Raw genomic sequence first — 16,052 nt, 5'->3', positions numbered from 1 at the left:
TCTTCCTCACGAAGAATTTTAGCTTCTCATCTTCTAGGATTTAGCCTGATCCTGAGCTGACAGCAGTGCATAACCAACCTGAGTTATGGGCATGGACTTCAACAAAAATGGCACACACCTTCAGAACCTCCTCAGTTTTGCTTATGACAGTCTGGATGGCTAGGTCCACCAATGTTATCTTCAAGTAACAGAAACAGCTGCAGCAAGTATATCTTTGTCTACTCTCAGTTTCTCGATCTAGCCTTTGTTGTCTTCAGCCTGCCTATATTTCACCACTGGGATCATCATCTGAGCTCTGATGGCTTTGAGCCCGTTTATGATTTCAATCTCCCCAGATCTCCAATCTCAATTTCAGTCTTAGTTTCCTTAGAAACTGAAAGTCATTTCTTTCTCTGTTTCCCTTTTCAATTAGGCTCTGTCTAAAAAAATACAAACTTTGAAACCATGGAAAGCTTGGTTAACACCCTGTTAAGTAAGGAAATCTGAAATGAAACTCACCAATTACTGACTTGACACTCCTGTGCTCGCGTGTCTCATGCATATTTCCTAGAGTCATTACAACACAGAAGGCGGCCATTGGGCCCACCATGCTATCTCTCTGTAGAGCAATTCAGTCAGTCCCTTTCCCCTGCTCTATCCCTGTAAGTTTTTTTCCCTCAAGTGACCATCCAATTTCCTTTTGAAAGCATTCATTGTGTTTGTTTCCTTTACTCTCGTAGATGGCAGTTCCAGATCTTTGCCACTTGCTGCGTAAAAATGTCCTTCCTCACATGCCCTCATTTCTTGCTCAACAGCTTAAATCTGTGCCCCCTGGTTCTTGTACCACCAACTAATCGGAACCACTTTTCTTTGCCTTCCTTACCTAAACCTGTCGTAATCTTGGACTTTTCTACCAGATCTCCGCACAACCTCCTCTGCTCCAAAGAGAACAACCCCAGCTTCTCCAATCTAATGTAGCTAAATTCCCTCATCCCTACAGCCGTTCTGGTAAATCTCCTCTGCATGCTCTCAAGGACCTTAATATCCCTCCGAAAGTGTGGTGAACAGAACGGGACACGATACTCTAGTTGTGGCCAAACCAGAGCTTTGTTAAGGTTCAGCATAACTTCACTGCTTTTGCACTCAAGATCCCATCTGTTTTGCTATTCTCTCAATATGTATCTAGCACTGTCATTATGTCTACATTGTCTCTCTAACCCTTCTACTAAAATGCATCACCTCACACTTCTGTGTATTAAATTCCATCTGCCACTTGTCTGCCCATTCTGCTAGCCTATCGATACCTTGGCTGCAGTGAATGGATATCGTCTCATTATTTAGCACAACTCCTGAATGGCATATTTGACATTTTACTGTATTCCAATCCAAGTCACTTACATACATTAAAAAAGTAACACTGACCCTTCGGGAACCCTACTGTCTACCATCCTGCAGCCTGAAAATTAACTATTTATCACAACTTCCTGTTTTCTGTTCTTCAGTCATTTTTTAAAAATCAAAGCTGGCACTGACCCTCATGATGGATGAGCTTCAGTTTTGTTAACTAGACTTTTATGTGGCACTTTATCGAAGGCTTTCTTAAAACATGTATAGACAATATCCATTGCATTCCCTTCATTAACCTTCTCTGTTGCTTCATCAAAAAATTCAGTTAGATTAGTCAAACATGATGGGCCTTTTACAAATCCATACTGGCTCATACTGACTAATTTAAAACTCTCCAAGTGCCTGTTAATTTTTGATTAATTCTTGATTATTATTTCTAAGACCTTACCCACCACTGATGTCAAACTGACCAGGCTGTAGTTACTAGGAATGCCCTTACATCTTTTCTTGAACAAGGGCCACATTTGCCATTCTCCAACCCTCTTGCACCTCTTGTATCTAGGAAAGATTGGAAGATCCAGGCAAGTCCTTCTGCTTTCTTCACCCACACTTCCCTTAGTAACCTGGGTTGCAACCCATCTGAACCAGGTGACTTATCCACTTGACTTAACCACGCTAAGCATCCAGCCTTTCCAGTACATCCTACTTATCAATTTTCACCCCATTCATGACCTCTACCATCTTCACTTTTTATCCTCTGACATTTAAATAAATCAGCATGCAATAATCTAATTTAAAGTGACCACATTACAAGACGAGATCTTAAAATACACAGCTTGTAACTTGGGATGTGAGGATTCCTGATTCATCACATATGACTCATTTAAAACATACTTATTTTTAATTGGGCAGTGTTTGGACTATTGTTAAACTATTAGTGTACATACCAACATCCCTGCTATTCACAGACTAAATCTGTTGCATCAGATTCGGTACTTACTCTTCCTTTGCAACCATGTCAAGCCATTTTCCATTTCAAGAGTTTTAATTAATCAGTGAACAAAATGCATTACGTTGTTGGTTACAAAATAATTTATTTTACATTGAAAGTTAATTTCCTGTGATTGGATACACAGTTGTGGGGGCAGTCAGGATGAGCAGAGGTTATATTTGTAGAGCACATATAAGTGTGAGTCGTGGACTAGATGCCCCTGTCTGGTTTATTCCCCCTCCCCCAACCCTCTTGGTGAACCGTAGAATCAATAAAATTCTGATCAGAGAAAATTATTTGCAATTAACATAATGTACAACAATTACTAGAAGTATCATGATTACTGATTGATCTTGTACACATACTCCTGAAAGAAATGGTCTTAGCTTAGATCAATACTTCCCAGAAAAATTTCTTAAATCTGTCAAATTTATTTCCTTATTTATGTTTTTTAATTACTATTGCTGATGTGATGTTAAAATATTTTTTAATGGTTTCTTTGAGAGATTCCTGCCCTGCCGAAGATAATGTGTGAAGGCGCGTTTGCTTAGATCCTGTCAGCTCATTTCAAATCCCTGGCAGTCAAAGTAGGTGGGCGAGTGTAAATCCATTTGCTCATTCCCAGGTCATTCTTCAGTGTGTGGCCTGTTGCTGCTTGGTCTGACTTATTCCTGACTGTCATCAACTATCTTTATTACCTACTTTAAAAAAATGCTTTTGGTTCATTTGAAAAGCATATTAGCTGTTGTACAGACCCTTGGTTTCCAGTGCCTGTCTGCACTGATTCCAGTTGTCGATGAGGGGAGAACATGGCCTATTTCCGGACATCCTTCTGTCCACACTGAACAGACTGGAGGTGAACAACCACAAACCAGGACAACATTCTCCCACTCAATTTGGAAAGCTGCAAGGACTCCCTCTGCTTTTCCCCATGTGATTGGGCCAGCCTGAAAAAGAGAGGCTGATTAGTTACCAGAAATTCTTTGAATAAGCTCCTGCCTGCACTATCCACAAGGCTGCTGTGAATTTCAAGCCCTATTGTAGTTATTGAGGGGGGTTTGAATATCTAACATTGTGCTTCTAGTCCTGGCAGCTCCAAATCTTGCACTTGAGCATAAAGTGCCAGAAGCAAGGGAGTGTTTGGGACCTGTGCCACTGGAAACGTGAGCTTTCTTTTGGTGTAATTCTCTGTTTCTTTTTTAGGGATGCGGATTTGGATACAGGTATACACGGCTCCCTCACTTACTGAAAAGTAAACCGGAAGATGCCAACATGCCGAGCCTGCAGAGTGAGTATCAACTGGTCAATAATGTCATTGGAGAATTATCTTTGTAGTTGGTGACAGTCCCTCTAGCCACCAGTTTTCCCCATTTATTTGCATACAAATGAAATGAATCAAAATGACTTGGGTTGATGTCCCTCAAAAGAGTTTAATGTTAAACAGGAATCACCTTGGTCAGATGGTTTCCTCTGTCCTATTGTTTCTTCCTATGACGGTAGAAAATGGGACACTCATTGTGTGTTGTAGCCCACTGGGAGTAAATGAACATTGATAATTCAGCTGTGCAATCCAGCTGTGATTTAAGAAAGTGTAGATATGGGAACTTCAACTGTCTCGTTGTAATCCACACATCAATCCACCTAGCTGCTAAGCAGTCTGCCCTGTTTTGTAATTAGGTTTCTCTACAGGAGAGTTCTTCGCTGCAATGAAGATAGCTTAAATGCTACAGATTCTCCATCTTGCAACACCCTGAGAAAAAAACGTAACTAAAATGCCATGATCTAAGTGGATGGTGGAGCAAGCTCAAGGTGCTGAATGGCCAACTCCTACTCCCTTGTTTCTTCCTATACTGGTAGAAAATGGGACACTCACTGTGTTATAGCCCACTGAGAGTAAATTAACACTGATAACTCAACTGTGAAATCCAGCCCTGATTTAAGAAAGTGTAGATATGGGAACTTCAACTTGGGAACTTCTGAAGAAGAGCCATATTGGACTCGAAATGTTAATTCCATTTCCCTCTGCACTGACCTGCTGCCAGAACTTTTGAGTTTTTCCAGCACTTTGTTTTTATTTAAAAATTTCTCAGGGCCAACAGTGGAAAAAAGCAGACAAACTCCCCTCCAATCCCTTAGACATTCAAAACTAGCCCAGGAGACACCGTTGACCATGACTTCTATTACTCGCTACCATCCTCTTATATGGTGCAATCTTTTCCTCAGCCAAGAATCAGTCCAGCTACCTCTTGAAGGTACAACATGAATCAGCTGTCACTGCAGAAGCTTACAGCTTGTGTTGTGCTGGTGGGGTCCTGTTGTGTCAGTACAAGAGATGGCCTACAAGGGATAAAATTTCAAAGTAAATCCATACCATTAATTTAGATTTGGTTTAAAAATGTTTGTTTCCATTTCCTCCAGGACATTTCTCCTGCTTAATAAAGATCGTTGAAGTTTGAGAATCTTTTTTAATGAACATAATAAATTTTTAAGGCTGTAATGAATAACCCATAATAAAGGTCAGCAGCCTCATTAAGAGTTTGATCGAGAGCTCATAATGACTCAGCTGAGCAGTTATGCCATTAAATGAGGAGAGTTCCAGCTAGGAGTCAAAAAGGAACCTAACCTAGACATCGGAAATTGACAAAGTTTGGATCAAATCTGATAAAACACTCTTGATTTAAAGAACAGTTAGTATGAGGATGAGTCAACCTGAAACATCTCCCACTCCCAGCAGAATTAGAAAGAGCTGATCCTCGACTTTGCTCGTTAGTAGCACTCTGACCCTCTCAGATGGATGTGAAAGATCCCACGACACCAATCGAAGAAATTACAGTTCTAACAATATTTGGAGGACGAATATTTATCAACTAACATTGTCAGAAACAAATTATCTATTCATCCGTTTAATTGCTAAAAGTGGAACTTTGCCATGTGCAGATTGGCTGCTATATTTACTACAAAATGACCACACTTCAACTTTATTCATGAGCAGCAAGGTGCTTTGGGAAATCCTAAAGACATGAAAGGTGTTCGGTAAATGAAAGTTCTTTTACTCCTATGTCACAGTGTATCAACAATAGTAGCAGCCTTCCATCTCGTAAGATGATTGTTTGTGTCGTGGTGGTCAACTGTGTTACACATTGCCTGGTGTGACTCGGAAGTCTCACTCTGGCATAGCAGCCTCTGCCACATTGGCTGTAGAGGAAGACAATGGGCTAAGAAGGTGAATGATTTGCTGGCCTCTGTTTTCTCTGGCCACCTTCTTGGCCAGCACAATTTTTTGTTTCTGCTTGCCCCTTCCAATGCCCTTGCAAGCAGTTAACCTCCAGAGGTCACAGCTATCGGCAACTGCCTCTCAGCTGTCACTCAGTATCCGCCATCTTCATATCTCACTTACAGGTGGCCTTGTAGCGGAGGCATGTGTGCCCAGGAGGTTGTGACCCATCGGATGGTTCAGTGTACAGAAAATCTTTGTGTATATAGCCGTCATCCACCCAATGAAAGTGGCTGAGTCAGCGCAAATGTCTTTGGCTTAGTAGCGAGTGTATGCTGATGGAATTAACGTGCTCCAGGATCCCTGAGTTGCTGACCTTGTCCTGCCAAGAGATGCCTAGGATACTTCTGAGATAGTGAAGGCAGAAACTGTTTACCCTTTTCTCCTAACTAGCATATATTGTCCAGATCTCAGCACTGTAGAGGAGTGCCCTGAGAATGCATACTTGGTTAACTTCCAGTTTGCTTTTCTCAGTTAGGTTGCTGTTGTTTCGCACTCTTACGCAGCTTGGACATAATAGCTGCAGCTTTTGCAATGCATGTGTTGACTTCAGCATCAAGTGACAGATTGCTGGTGATTGTGGAGCTTCACATATCTGTTAACAATCTCCAGCGTCACATTATTTATACATATGTATAATATATAGAGATATGTGTGTGTGTATTTGATATGTATAGTTCACATGTTGATGGTCCCAATACCCAGTCAGATTAGTCCTGTAAATTTATAATTGGATAAATAATGTGTATGACCCGAGCAGCAAGTTGTCAATTCTGTAGTTTAAATCTCATAAACTACACCAATTTGGTTCACTGTCTACAGTGGTGCTTCATGGTATACCATTGTTTCACACCTCAGCATGCAGATTCACTCCCCCGCCTGCTCAGATTGATGAGGTTGAAGCTTTTTTCCCCTACAATTTGAAGGGTCATGCAGAAGAATGTTTCGAATGGGTTGAGGGGGAGGCAACACACCCTGTCGTCCATAGAGCAAAACTGCATATTACCTTGTTTGTGAAATGTGCCTGATAAAGTGAACTGGTTTCACTAGATTATCTTTAAGAATCAGAGAGAAATACCACAGAGCTCTCTCTTCCTGGAAACTCGACCTATGGTCACTGCACTACCTCACAGTTAAATTGGCGAGACTCCTTCACAGTGCAATTGTATGTGGTCTAATGGGAAGAATGGGCTTGAATAATCTTTTTTCATTCTGTACCTCCCTGTGCTGTTATACTTTGGCGCTAAATTATCAGATTTATTTCTGGAGGTCACAAAAGGTTTGAAAAATGCATATGTTATATGGTTGTAGTGGGTATTCTTTTTTGATTTAATTTTGGGTATATGTTGGGGACAGAATAGAGGCAGTTTTACCCTGTGTCTAACAGAAACTTCACCTGATTGGGGAGTTCTTGATGCAGCAGTTTAGGTGGAGCCCTACTCCGTATCTAATTAGTTCTTTACATAACCTCTTGTGTTGAATTGGACAGTGTGAAGCTAGCTTTTTCTGCATGTAACTACGTTGTATGTGACCTGATAATGCTAGATGATGATTCTTGATGCTACAGTGTTTTATTTCCATTGGCATCTCTCACTTTGAACACAAAGATGGCGGCAAAAATAAATTGGTGAATGCATCGATGGCTGCAGGTCAAGTCAGCAACTCTACATCAGTTTGCACTAATAGGCACATAAAGTAAAGTCATTGGAATCTACACAGGTATTTCACGCACGAAAAATGTGGCAGCACTTGACAGTCAGTGCAGTGTGCTCCCAAGTTTGTGCCGTGCCATTGGGTTGTTAAATTTTGCTGATCGGGAGTTAAGTGAAACCTGCAGTGGGTTGAATGCCTGAACTTGACGTAGTGCTCTTCACACTGAGTGACCCCAAAGGAGCTGCAACTAGATTATCTTGTCATTGTAGTGAGCAGCCTGCAGCCTTCTCCAACCCAAGCACTCATTGCTCAGAATAGCTTGAAGATTTGAGGACTCTTCATTTCACATGCACAGTTATCAGCAGCTTTCAGGGAGGATTGTGGCACCCTGTTAAGGGTTGTGGGTGCCAGGCAATTCTTGGGTTAGAACCAGATGGTCCAGTATGAGGCTTATCACAGGAAAGGCAACTGAAATGATTGGCATTGATCAGCTGTGTCATCATTTTATCAACTGCAATGCATTTGGTGATAAACATTTTCGGAAAGGCATTGCAACCAATTATATTATATTGATTTTGGCCAACAGGATTCCCAGTTAGCTACAGGAATGGGCCAATGTACAGCAACAGGGCTTTAGCAAACAGGTAACGCAATCTTTTATTTCACTTGCACTCCATGCCCAGAATTAGTCCAAACATCCTACTGTGGCTTTTCAAGCGATGACCATTTAGGCTATGGTTTACTGATAGTGAAAATTTAAGTTGGTGTTGAATGGAGGCTGGGAGTGGAGAGGCAAGGCATGGGCACAAGCCTTGCAGTCTGAGTTGTACTGATACTTTTGCATTGTTCATACAAATCATTTGCATCTGTATAAAAGGGCAGGATAATTGCAGCTTTCATTTCCTCTTGCACAGTACTGCTATTATCAGTGTCAGGACTAAAGCTGTTGAGAAAATGTTTGCTTGCAGCTAAGAATCCATGCAACCAGTGCATGTAATATGAGATTTTAATGATGGAAAGCTTTGTTAAGTTGGATGAATTTAAAAACTCAGTCCTTTTCCTTTCAAATTTTTGAGCATTAGCCAACATCAACAAGTTGTATTTACATAGTGCCTTTAATAGTGCCTAAAACACTCCAAGGAGCTTCACAGGGCCGTCATCAGAAACAACTTGACGTAGAGTCACATGAGATACCAAGAGAGATGATCAAAAGTTTGGTCAAAAAGGTAAACTTTGAGTGTCTTAAACGAGGATGGAAAGTTGGAGGCATTTAAAGGGGCATTTCCAGAGCTTAGGGCCTAGACAGTTGAAGGCACAGTTGTTAGTGGTGGGGCAAAGGAAATCGTGGATGCAAAAGAGGCCAGAATTGGAGGAACACAGAGTTTTTGCAGGGTTGCAGAGCTGGAAGAGGTTACAGAGATAAGGAGACATGAGACCATGGAGGGATTTGAACAAAAGGGTGAGAATTTTAAAATTGAAGTATTGCTGGAGTGGGAACCAGCGTACTTCAGTGAGTTCAGGGGTGATGAGTGAATGGGACTTTGGTTAGGATACATGCAGCAGAGTTTTTATTGGCCACAGCCTTGTAATAGTTGGTTTGGAGGTATCAAAAGCATGAGGGCTTGAGCAGCAGGTGAGCTGAGGCAGAAACAGGTGATATTCCAGAGTTGGAAGTAGGTGGTCTTAGTTGGAAGGTAGATGACGACAAGAAGATAATACATCAGAAGCTCAGCTCAGAGTCAAGAGGTCAGCAGAGATTGTGAAGAGCTCGGTTCAGCTAGAAACGCTGGCCAGGGATGCGGATGAAATTAGTGACTGGGGAATAGAATTTGTGGTGGGGGGTGAAGATAATGGCTTCAATATTCCTAATATTGGAGGAAATTTCTGCTCATCCAATGCTGAATGTTGGATAAGATTTGTGTTTTCAGATGATATCACTGTACATCATGTAAATGAGAAATGGGAGGGGGGAACCAAGGAAAGATGCTATGGGACAGAGGTAACAGAGCAGGAGCCATTGCTAATATTTCTCTGGCTATGACTGGGTAGGTAACCATAGAACAAGGGCAGCAGTTGCACGAGGGTAGTGTAGCCAACCCTGCCAACAGCTGCAGACAAGTCTGGAAGGATGAGAAAGGATATTTTACCATGGTTGCCATCATTTAGGCTGCCATTTGTGATTGATAAGGGTGTTTCAGTGTTGTGGTAAGGGCAGAAACCTGATTGGATGAGCTCGAACATGGAGTTGAAGGAAAGATGGACATAGATTTGGGAGTCAGGAAAAGGTTCAAGGACTTTGGAGAGGAAAGGGAGTTGGGAGTAGGGCTGGTATCATGAGTGAGTTGGATGTTGGAGATTAATCTTTAGCAGCTTGAATGACAAAAATAGACTGGGGAAATCTTAGGCATCAATCAACATTCAAGATGTATCCAGAGTTATGTCAGGGTGTTTCAAATTTTTGGACAAGAAAATGGCAGAGGCAAACTGGTAAGTTCATCGTGGATCGACGGGCCACAGCATGTTGAGGCAATAGCCAAAGCATTACTTCCGTCAGCTCATTCAACAGGGACTAGTGCCTTCTCTCCCAGGTAAAGTGAAAAGCTCTGCCTACATCAAAGTAACCAGGCTTATTTTCTATGTGTTGATTGGTGTCAAGTTTTTATTTTATGGAGATGAATTTTTGCATGTCACTACCCCAAAGCCTTTATTTTTAAGTGAGCAAAGCCTGGGATAGTCCATTGGAAACCTGTTACTTGCACTGTTTTGGTGTCAGTTAACACCATTTTGTCAAAGCTTCAGCTCTTTTGAGTTCAGCCTTAAGAGTTGCTTTGGCAGAACTTGATCGCTATTCAGACAGAATTGACGACACTTCAATTCTGAGCAGGACTTGTACCAATGCAGGTAAGGTCTGTATCACCAAAATGGTCAAAGTTTACAAAGTGAAAAGCAGAGGGCAACAGTGCAAACATCCTGGCTCAGATTGAAAGTAGTGACCACTCAGTTTTAAAAGCGAACTCATTTTGTGTTTATTTTTTTATTCATTCATGGGATGTGGGCTTCACAGGCTGGGCCAGCATTTATTACCTATCCCTAGTTGCCCTTGAGAAGGTGGTAATGAGCTGCCTTCTTGAACTGCTGCAGTCCATGTGGCATAGGTACACCCATAGTGCTGTTAGGGAGGGAGTTCCAGGATTTTGACTCAGCGACAGTGAAGGAACAGCAATATATTTCCAATTCAGGATGGTGAGTTACTTGGAGGGGAACCTCTAAGTGGTGGTGTTCCCATCTATCTACTGCCCTTGTCCTTCTAGATGGTAGTGGTCATGGGCTTGGAAGGTGCTGCCTAAGCAGCCTTGGTGAATTCCTGCAGTGCATCTTGTGGTGCGCATCGGGTGGTGGAGGGAGTGAATGTTTGTGGATGTGGTGCCTATCAAGCGGGCTGCTTTGTCCTGGATGGTGTCCAGCTTCTTGAGTGTCGTGAGAACTGCACTCATCCAGGCAGGTGTGGAGTTTGAACAAAGGCTGTAATAAGGTCAGAAGCTGAGTGGCCCTGGTGGAACCCAAACTGGGCATCAGTGAGCAGGTTATTGCTAAGCAAGTGCTGCTTGATAGCACTGTTGATGTCCCCTTCCATTACTTTACTGATGATCGAGATTAGACAGATGGGGCGGTAATTGGCCGGGTTGGACTTGTCCTAATTTTTGTGTACAGGACATACCTGGGCAATTTTCCACATAACCGGGTAGATGCCAGTGTTGTAGCTGTACTGGAACAGCTTGGCTAAGGGCAAGGCAAGTTCTGTAGCACAAGTCTTCAGTACAATTGCCGGAATATTGTCAGGGCCCATAGCCTTTGCAGTATCCAGTGCCTTCAGCCATTTCTTGCTATCACATGGAGTGAATCGAATTGGCTGAAGATTGTTGGGGACCTCCAGAGGAGGCCGAGATAGATCATCCACTCGGCACTTGGCTGAAGATTGTTGTGAATGCTTCAGCCTTATCTTTTGCACTAATGTGCTGGGCTCCTCCATCATTGAGGATGGGGATATTTGTGGAGCCTGCTCCTCCAGTGAGTTGTTTAATTGTCCACCGCCATTCACGACTGGATGTGGTCAGCACTGCAGAGTTTAGAACTGATCCATTGGTTGTAGGATCGCTTAGCTCTGTCTATCACTTGCTGCTTAGGCTGTTTGGCACACAAGTAGTCCTGTGTAATAGCTTCACCAGGTTGACACCTCATTTTTAGGTATGCCTGGTGCTGTTCCTGGCATGCCCTCCTGCACTCTTCATTGAACCAGGGTTGATCCCTGGCTTGATGGTAATGGCAGGGTGGTGGATGTGCTGGGCCATGAGGTTACAGGGTGTGTTTGAGTACAGTTCTCAGCTGCTGATGGCCCATAGCACCTCGTGGATGCCCAGTCTTGAGTTGCTAAATATGTTCGAAATATATCCCATTTAGCACGGTGGTAATGCCACACAACACAATGGAGGCTATCCTCAATCTGAAGGCGGGACTTTTGTCTCCACAATGACTGTGCAGTGGTCACTCCTACCGATACTGTCACGGACAGATGCATCTGCGGCAGGCAGGTTAGTGAGGATGAGGTCAAGTGTGTTTTTCCCTCTTGTTGGCTCCATCACCACCTGCTGCAGACCCTGTCTAGTAGCTATGTCCTTTAGGACTCAGCCGCTCGATCAATAGTGGTGCTCCTGAGTCACTCCCGGTGATGGACTTTGAAGTCCCCTACCCAGAGTACATTCTGCATCCTTGCCACCCTCAGTGCTTCCTCCAAGTGGTGTTCAACATGGAGGAGCACTTATTCATCAGCTGAGGGAGGGCAGTACGTGGTAATCAGCAGGAGGTTTCCTTGCTCATGTATGACCTGATGCCATAGGATTTCATGGGGTCTGGAGTCGATGTTGAGGACTCCCAGGACAACTCCCTCCCGACTGTATACCACTGTGCTGCCACCTCTGCCCTGCTGGTGGGGCAGGACATACCCAGGGATGGTCATGGTGGAGTCTGGGACGTTATCTGTAAGGTATCATTCCATGAGATGACTATGTCAGGCTGTTGCTTGACTAGTCTGTGAGACAGCTCTCCCAATTTTGGCACTAGCCCCCAGACGTTAGTAAGGCGGACTTTGCAGATGTGTGAGAAGACCTCAGGCCCCTGACTAGGTTTGTGTAGGTGTTTGCAGAGGCCACAAGCTCCTGACTTTCCCTGGCTGTTGTAGGTGTGTGAGGAGGCCTCAGGCTCCTGACTCTCCCCGGTTGGTATTGATGTGTGCAGAGGCGCAGGCTCCTGATTCTCCCTGGCTAGTGTAGGTAGGCGTGTGCATGTTTCTTGCTGTTTTTTGATTCTCTGTGATCTTGAGTGGTGCTGGAGAATAATGGCACTGTTTTTAGTTTTATTTTTCTGAGTTGCTATCTCCTTATTTTGCATATATTCCAGAAGATTCCAGAATATTTGTCAGTTCCTAGTTTTTGATTGAGTGTATATCTTTCCTTGCTGCCTCCCCTGTTTGCCTCTCTGCTCTGTAGATTGGATTCTCACTGGTTGCCATTTAAAGTAGTGATAGCAGACTGGCTATTAACATGTAAGAACGTAGCCTTGGAAAACATTTGGGTTAAAATGGGGCTGTACCACTCGGCTTTTTTTAATTCATTCTTGGGATGTTGGGCATTGCTGGTGAGTCCAGCATTTATTTGCTCATCACTAATTGCCTGGAGAAGGTGATGAGCCACCTTCTTGAATTGTTGCAGACCATGTGATGTAGATACACCCACAGTGCTGTTAGGGAAGGAGTTCCATGGTTTTGATCCAATGGAAGTGAAGGAATGGCAATAAACGCTTCCAAGTCAGAATGTTGTGTGGTTTGGAGGGAAGTTTGCAGGTGGTGGTATTCCCATGTGTCTGCTGCCTTTGTCCTTCTTTGTTCGTATTGCAATGACAGCACCATTGTATATTGTTCATCTTTGATTGATTGACTGTTCCAGCAATTAATAGTCTTCTACATTTCTACCTAGGTAAGGTTTCGCTTAATGTTTGGCTTGTTCATCAAATATGGACCCACCTTACCTTCTGTACCTAGTCTGACATCATGGACCCTTGTGTGTTCAGATCAGAATTGTTTCTTTTTTCACGTTATCTTAATGTTCTAACTGTTTAGTTTTTGATTGAGACCATAGTATTATTTACTTACCCTTTCTGGACTTTCAAAAGTTGCATTTGCATGATGAATATTGTGATATCAAAAAGTCTCAAAGGAACAGTATTCTCTGACTTGACCTGAGCTAAAGTGTGAAGAGAACCTCAGGCTGTTTTTGGGGATTTTCCTGCCCTGCCAGTATGATGCCACAATAGTATATAAGCCTGGTTTTGAACTCAGTTTTTGGAGGTCAATATTCTGAGTGGTACAAATTACCACCATGAGACTCAGTGAGCTAAATCCCATTCCATCTGCCTGAAGCTTTTCTTTGAATCAGCAGAAAGGTTACACCTTCCCCTGAATAGAGGAGCTGTAGATTTCTTTTACATATGAACAAAGTGACATAGGTAAAGTGGGTGGGCAAAGATCTAGCAAATGGAGTATAATGCGGGCAAATGTGAAATCATTCATTTTGGCAGGAAGAATAAAAAAGTTTATTATCTAACTGGTAAGAGATTGCAGAGCTCGGAGATTCGGAGGGATCTGGGTGTCCTAGTACATGAATCACAAAAGATTAGTGTGTAGGTACCGCAGGTAATTAGGAAAGCAAATAGAATGTTATCATTTATTGTGAGGGGAATTGATTACAAAAGTAGGGAGGTTTTGATTCAATTTTGCAGGGCATTGGTGAGATCACATCTGGAGCATTGTACTGGTCTCCTTATTTAAAGAAAGATGTAAATGCGTTAGAAGCAGTTCAGAGATGGTTTATTCGGCTAATATCAGGAATGGACGGGTGGATGTGGAGGGGATGTTTCCTCTTGTGGGAGAATCTAGAACTAGGGGTCACTCATTTAAACAGAGATGAGGAGAATTTTTTTTTAAAGGGTTGTGAGTCTTTGGAACTCTTCTGCAAAAGGCTTCGGAAGCAAAGTCTTTGAATATTTTTAAGGCAGAGCTAGTTAGATTCTTGATTAACAAGGGGGCAAAAGGTTATGGGGGTAGGCAGGAATGTGGGGTTGTGGTTACATTCAGATCAGCCATGATCTTATTGAATGGCGGAGCAGGCTTGAGGGCCGAGTGGCCTCCTCTTGCTCCTAATTCATATGATCATATACGAAATAGGAGCAGAAGTAGGCCATTCAGCCCCTCAGGCCTGCTGCGCCATTCAATAAGGTCATGGCTGATCTGTTTGTGTTTTGAATTCCACGTTCCCATCTACCTCCGATAGCCTTAGATTCTTGTTAGGCAAAGGAATCTATCTACCTCTGCCCTAAAAATATTCAATGACTCCACCTTTGGGGGCAGTGTGTTCCAATGTCGCACAACCTTCAGAGAAAAAGTTTCTCCTCATCTCCATCCTAAAAGGGCGCCCCCTAATTTTAAAACAGTGCCCCCTAGTTCTGGACTCACCCACAAGACGGAACATCCTTTCCACATCCACCTGGTCAATACTGTTCAGGATTTTATATACTTCAGTCAAGTCACCGCTCACTCTGCTAAACTCCAGTGGAAACGAGCCCAGTCTGTCTAACCTTTCCTCATAAGACAACCCACTCATTCCAGATAACAATCTAGTAAATCTCCTCTGAACCACCTCCAATGCATTTACATCCTTCCTTAAATAAGGAGACCAAAACTGCGCACACTATTTGAGATGTGGTCTCACCAATGCCCTATATAACTGAAGCATAACATCCTTACTTTTATGTTCAATTCCTCTCATAATAAAGGATAGCCTTCTTAATTACTTGCTGTACCTGTATACTAACTTTTTGTGACTCATGCACTAGAACACCTAGATAACTCTGCACCTCGGAATTTTGCAGCCATTCTCCGTTTAAGTAATACTCTGCTTTTTTATTCTTTCTGCCAACTTCACATGTGAACAACTTCACATTTTCCCAAATTATACTTCATCTGTCAATTTTTTCCCACTCACTCAACCTATCTATATCCATCTACAACATCCTTACGTCCTCTTCACAACATAATTTCATACCTATCTTTGTCACCTGCAAAATTAGCTACCATCCCTTCACTCCCCTCATCTAAGTCATTGATGTAAATCGTAAAAAAACTGAGGCCCCAGCACAGATCCTTGCGGGACGCCACTCATCACATCCTGCCTATCAGTAAAAGACCTATTTATGCATACTCTGTTTTCTGCCAGCTTTCAGCATTTCTTAATCAATTTTCTCTCCTTTGCCTGAAGACTTTTTATGTGAAACGGTCCCCCTATGTCATGTGCTCATTGTCCTTCATGGTCAAATCTAGACGTTGATGACCATGGGATATTTAATAGTGGCGAGGGGAAAGCATCCCGTCTTAGCCCGGTCCTGTTGTTGGATGATTAGGATTTGAACATGTAACATCACACACACCACCTGGACTGCAACATCACACACACCATCTGGACTGCAACATCACACACACCACCTGGACTGCAGTGTTTCAAGAATGCAGCTCACCACTACCTTTTCAAGGACAGTTAGGGAAGGGCAATGAATGGGCCTAGCCAGGGACACCCACATCCCATGAATGAATAAATTTTTTTAACAATGGACGTCCACTTCAGTGTAGTACTGTTGGAGTGCTGCACTTTTGGCAATGTCGTCTATCAGATGAGCTTGTATATCAAGGTCCTGTCAATCTAA

General features: G+C 42.8%; 1 protein-coding gene across 1 annotated transcript in view; it reads left to right on the top strand.

Annotated features, from left to right (window-relative positions):
* rnf123 (ring finger protein 123) overlaps positions 1 to 16,052 on the top strand; it is a 440,342-nt gene that overhangs the window by 220,801 nt on the left and 203,489 nt on the right. The window contains exon 31 of the mRNA XM_078543856.1: positions 3,521 to 3,605. Within this exon, the coding sequence (XP_078399982.1) occupies positions 3,521 to 3,605 (85 nt within the window). The remainder of the gene's footprint in view (positions 1 to 3,520; positions 3,606 to 16,052) is intronic.

The sequence above is a fragment of the Cetorhinus maximus genome, chromosome 6 (genome assembly GCF_964194155.1).
Source record: "Cetorhinus maximus chromosome 6, sCetMax3.hap1.1, whole genome shotgun sequence".
Lineage (NCBI taxonomy): Eukaryota > Metazoa > Chordata > Chondrichthyes > Lamniformes > Cetorhinidae > Cetorhinus > Cetorhinus maximus.
Note: the sequence above shows the minus strand (reverse complement) of the source record. Positions and strands in the feature narration are given on the sequence as shown.